Source organism: Synchiropus splendidus, chromosome 13, assembly GCF_027744825.2.
Source record: "Synchiropus splendidus isolate RoL2022-P1 chromosome 13, RoL_Sspl_1.0, whole genome shotgun sequence".
NCBI lineage: Eukaryota > Metazoa > Chordata > Actinopteri > Syngnathiformes > Callionymidae > Synchiropus > Synchiropus splendidus.
Genome location: NC_071346.1, coordinates 4,350,461 through 4,354,715, shown reverse-complemented (window position 1 = coordinate 4,354,715; position 4,255 = coordinate 4,350,461). Strand labels below are relative to the sequence as shown.

The window sequence follows — 4,255 nt, the reverse complement described above, 5'->3', positions numbered from 1 at the left end:
AAAAGATGGTTACTTCCATGAGATAGTTTAATCAACATTGTTTAGTAAAAGAAATGCATTTACATTCAAACATAAGGTGATGTGAAACACTTCCACGTGCAATTTAGAGTATACGAAAAATCACTTTTATAGGAAGGAGGTGAAATTAAATTGGGAAAAAGTTACAGTAAATTACATTCAAATCATCTCTGAATGAAAACATCACAAAATACATGCTGTATTAAAGCCAATTACCAGTAATATATAGGTTTTAGAAAAACAAACCTTCAGCTCGCTGAAGCACGTCCACTAATGTGGGTGCGAGGGAAGAACCACCACAAAGCCCCTTCCACTAGTCAGCTGAACACTAAGACTGGGGATAATCAATGGGCAAGGTCCAGCCGAGGGTCAGTCCTATCAAGACCTATCAATAACCTACCTCAAACTACGAGCCCTGTAAGGAAATTAAACTGCAGTGAACATGATTGGTGAGTCATCAAATTCCTTCTCATGGCTTCCCTCTTGCTAGTCAAAAAGGTGAGCGAATGAGGAGCGGGTGAGAGACAAGATGAGGACGCTCCATCTGTGCCTCCTGGTTGGAACAACATCCATACCATGTCACTCTACAAACATAAAACAACCCCAAAAAAGTGGAGGCCGTTGGAGTTTTATTTCAGTTTATTATAGAAGCCAGCTGACACTTTCATAACTTGGATGTCTTGTTGCTTGGTTCCTGGCAAAGATGTCTTCTAAGGAACTCCTGGAGTTTCCCCCAAAGATGGACTTCAGCTGCTGCGTGGCACTTGGCCTCGCCCCCCCAGAGGACCGGCTTTTTTACCAGCGAGTGTACGCTGGAGGGGCAGTAGGGCCCGTAAGGCGGCTCCAAATAATGTCCCGCCCCTGAGTAACTCAGAACTTCGTAATTCTTCTTCCCATGATGCTGCAGTCTCTCCACCATCTGGCTCACAAAGCCCCTGCTGTCCCAGTTCAGGTCAGCCTCAGAAGCCACGAAGAGGAATTGTGACTCTGCCTTCTCAATGGGGATCAGGGTGGCTTGGTTCTGTGGGGCCCGTGGACTGAATAGGGCCTGCTTGATATTGACAGCTCCTGATTCTGTGGGTGTTATTTTGCTGATGTCGTACATCAGTGGTGGGAGAAGCTGCTGTCCCCTGTAGTACAGAGGAAGCAAAGTGTTGGCGCAGCAGCCGTTGATCCAAACCGTGGCCTTCACACTAGGAAGGTACGAGGCGATGGAGAGAGCAAGATCACCGCTCTTTGACAGAGAGATAACCCCCACACCTCCCTGACACACCTGAGGAAACCCGAGCACAAACGGTAACCAGTAAGTTTTCAGTCCACAAAATGTCCAAAGAGAAAAGCTGTTCCAACCTACGCACCTTGTCTTGTTTCCTCAGGATGTCTATAGCCTCTTCAAAGCAATCCAGGTGAATCTCCTGGACGTTCTCCGGCATGTCACTGTATCTGTACAACGCTACTGCCAGAACCACAAAGCCCCGGCTGGCCAGCAGGGACGCTCTTTTCTCCGACACCCCTCCTCCCAGGGTGTACAGGTCCAGAACGGCCGGGAAGGGCCCCTCGCCTGCAGTGAGGTTTCATGCGCTGCATTAATTGTTTAGGTGCTTCTGAGACAGAAAAGTATATATTAACACATCATCAAAATGTGTGACCTAAGCAGACTTATAAGATGATTATTAATGGTGGACACTCAAAATAAAAGTTAAAATGTAGATCAACTCAGCAAAAATAATGCAGCAGAAAGAAAAGTAAGCACATTAGAATGAGAGAAAATATTAGCATTTTAGGCAAATGTTTAATTATTTAGCTAATTATATTATTACCAATACATATATATATAAACAATATATGATAGCATGCGGGGATCATCCTATTTTGTAGAACGTTTTTTCTTTTAAAAGCCGTGATGCCGTTATCCGAAGTGATCACTAGATGGCGCTCATCTCTTTTTCAGGACGTGTAAAATGCACTCGTATTGATTGAGGAGAGCGCGTCACCTACTGGAACCTGATGGTAAACAACACAAAGTTCTGAGTATTTTTTTTAAAGGTAACTAAAATATAAATACATGGAAACTAGTTTCAATAGTCTTGATTCACAAAGAACAAACTGTTTTTTAGAAATGTTGCTCTGAAGCATTCATACCTGGGGGAGTGAAGAGGACTCCTCGAGTGTTCTGCTGTTCGATGAGCTTCCGGCTGACTCCCGGTCCGATCAACGATCTCTCGCTGTGGACCTCGGCCAGCGTACTTCCACCTTCCTCCTGCACTGAGAAGGTCACCACATGAGGGTCCAGGGACCTGACCTTCTGCAGCCGTTTGTGGGGCTTGTCAGGTGTCATGGACCACAGCAGACCCATCGGTTCGACCCCCACGTAGCTGCCACCCAGAGAGATGTCCCTGTTCAGGTCCAGCTCCCCGTCATCGTTGGCTTTGTACCAGGCTCTGGAGCTGAACACAACCCTCTTCTCATCCGTGACCCGGGCTGCCATGTTCACCAGCTGCCTGGGCCTCAGACCAGACACCTTGATCCGGACGGCCTCGTCGAACAGACACCTGCTCCCAGGCAGCAGCAGCAGTCGGACTTGAGAGGACATGTCAGACGGTCCAGATCTGAGGACAATAACAGCTGCTGCTTTTTTGAATCATAAAATGTCTCCACTTGAAGAACTTGTTGATGAAGAGTAAATATCGTATTGAGCAAAGCAAACAGAGTCATTACAGGGGAAGGTTAAAAAAAAAAAAAAGCACTATCCATGAAGACGCACGCAGATTCGTGACAGTCACACACTCCTAGCTGACTCAGAACCATGGTCCCAAACTAAGAAGAGCTGATCCTCATCCCAGCTACACTCAGATGTTAAAGAACGGAGAGGTAATCACAAAAAAAAGATTCACTCTACTGCAATACCAGGCGTAACAGACGTCATTAATAACGAGTTGGTTGAAACTCTAGTCCACTTTCTTTAATTCTGCAGAGGTTAACAAAATTAAAAGAAATTCTATCACCATCATTACATGACTATGTTGCGTTATAAACAACAAGAAAGTGACATTTTACATAGTAAAAATCACTACTCACATATCAGCACCACCTTCAGGTAGAAACTTATAGTGTCAGAAATAATAAGAAAACTTTACCTGCAGAGGTAAAATATCAAGAAGAATATCAAGTCGTGATCTCCGGACACAGCCCGCAGCACCTATACACACAATTAAACATTAATATAACGACAGCAAACACTTCTACAAACAAGACTGGACTGTTCTCACCACAGGGGAGAACGTGGCGCAATAACACGCGATACAAAGCAACGTCACAAAAACAATGCTCACAACAGTCGCGCTACATGACAAAACTAACAAAACTAAATGACCTGAATGTCAGACAGAAGTCTGAGAGACGCACCTTTACCTCGCAGGTCTAAGTACAAGTTCGGCCGTGGCGGTCACGTCACGTCCGGTAGTCGCAATCGGATTAAAAAAAATATGAGTGAATAGAGCTTCAAATGTAGGATTCAATGGTACTCTGTAACACATGCGAATCATGCATTTCATGACATAAACATGAGTGTGACAGCAAGTTGGGAGGGGCGACAGGATATTGCGCAATGGCGAGACAGAAACATAAGTTAAAGCAAAAGAATTCATGGTGATCAACATTCACATGTAAATATATATGCAATACATATATTAACAAGATAAATAAAATCTGTATTGAAACAAAAATAATGTCTGAGTCTGTTACACAGGACGCCAAGCCAGAGCGAAAAGGTTGGGGTTTTTTTAACCTGTTTTCTGCAAAGAGAAGCAAATTTGATAATACAGAGTGACAAATAATGATAAAATTATTTTTCTGCTGCCAATCTTCTGCTCCAAGTGAATATGCTCTGCTTTCATCGGCAGGGGCCGTGCACAAGCATTAAAGTGTGGAGATTAATTATTTCACCGACAAAAATAACTGTTTTTGAGTTATGACAATATAGGACAATAAAAGCAAACATGAAATGACCTTTGACTTGAGAGGCGATGCTATAGATATTTTCAGTGTAAACTTTGTTATCTAATGGGGTCCATCATTTTTTAGCGCGGTGCATTCACGATAATAAATAAAGGCAAATTAAAAACATGGGTTGTTCGAGGAGCTCTCATCTGATTGGCTCATGTTCCGTCACGTGAGTGACGTGTACGCGCCGTGCCAGTGGAACTGCAGCCGCGCGCGTGAGTTTCTTCAGTCCTGG

General features: G+C 44.0%; 1 protein-coding gene across 5 annotated transcripts; it reads right to left on the bottom strand.

Moving 5' to 3' along the window:
* Positions 1 to 639: 639 nt before the first annotated feature.
* Positions 640 to 3,494, bottom strand: LOC128769597 (acyl-coenzyme A thioesterase 1-like). Of its 5 annotated transcripts, none has more exons than XM_053883443.1 (5): positions 3,424 to 3,494; positions 3,097 to 3,217; positions 2,161 to 2,627; positions 1,377 to 1,579; positions 640 to 1,291 (listed from the first exon to the last, which is right to left on the bottom strand). In XM_053883443.1, exons 3-5 carry the CDS (start codon positions 2,609 to 2,611, stop codon positions 683 to 685), a joined length of 1,263 nt encoding a protein of 420 aa, XP_053739418.1. In that variant the 5' UTR covers positions 2,612 to 2,627; positions 3,097 to 3,217; positions 3,424 to 3,494; the 3' UTR covers positions 640 to 682. The 5 variants fall into 5 exon arrangements, with proteins under 5 accessions (XP_053739418.1, XP_053739420.1, XP_053739419.1 ...); XM_053883445.1 differs by having other exon boundaries at positions 3,156 to 3,217; positions 3,424 to 3,466; XM_053883444.1 differs by lacking the exon at positions 3,424 to 3,494 and adding an exon at positions 3,288 to 3,415 and having other exon boundaries at positions 3,156 to 3,217.
* Positions 3,495 to 4,255: the final 761 nt, after the last annotated feature.

Coding starts and splice junctions, on each gene's coding strand:
- LOC128769597 (XM_053883443.1), bottom strand. CDS start 2,611: ATGTCCTCTCAAGTCCGACTGCTGCTGCTGCCTGGGAGCAGGTGTCTG. Junction 1,580..2,160: donor AGTCCTCTTCACTCCCCCAG/GTATGAATGCTT, acceptor ACCTCACTGCAG/GCGAGGGGCCCTTCCCGGCC. Junction 1,292..1,376: donor TCCTGAGGAAACAAGACAAG/GTGCGTAGGTTG, acceptor GGGTTTCCTCAG/GTGTGTCAGGGAGGTGTGGG.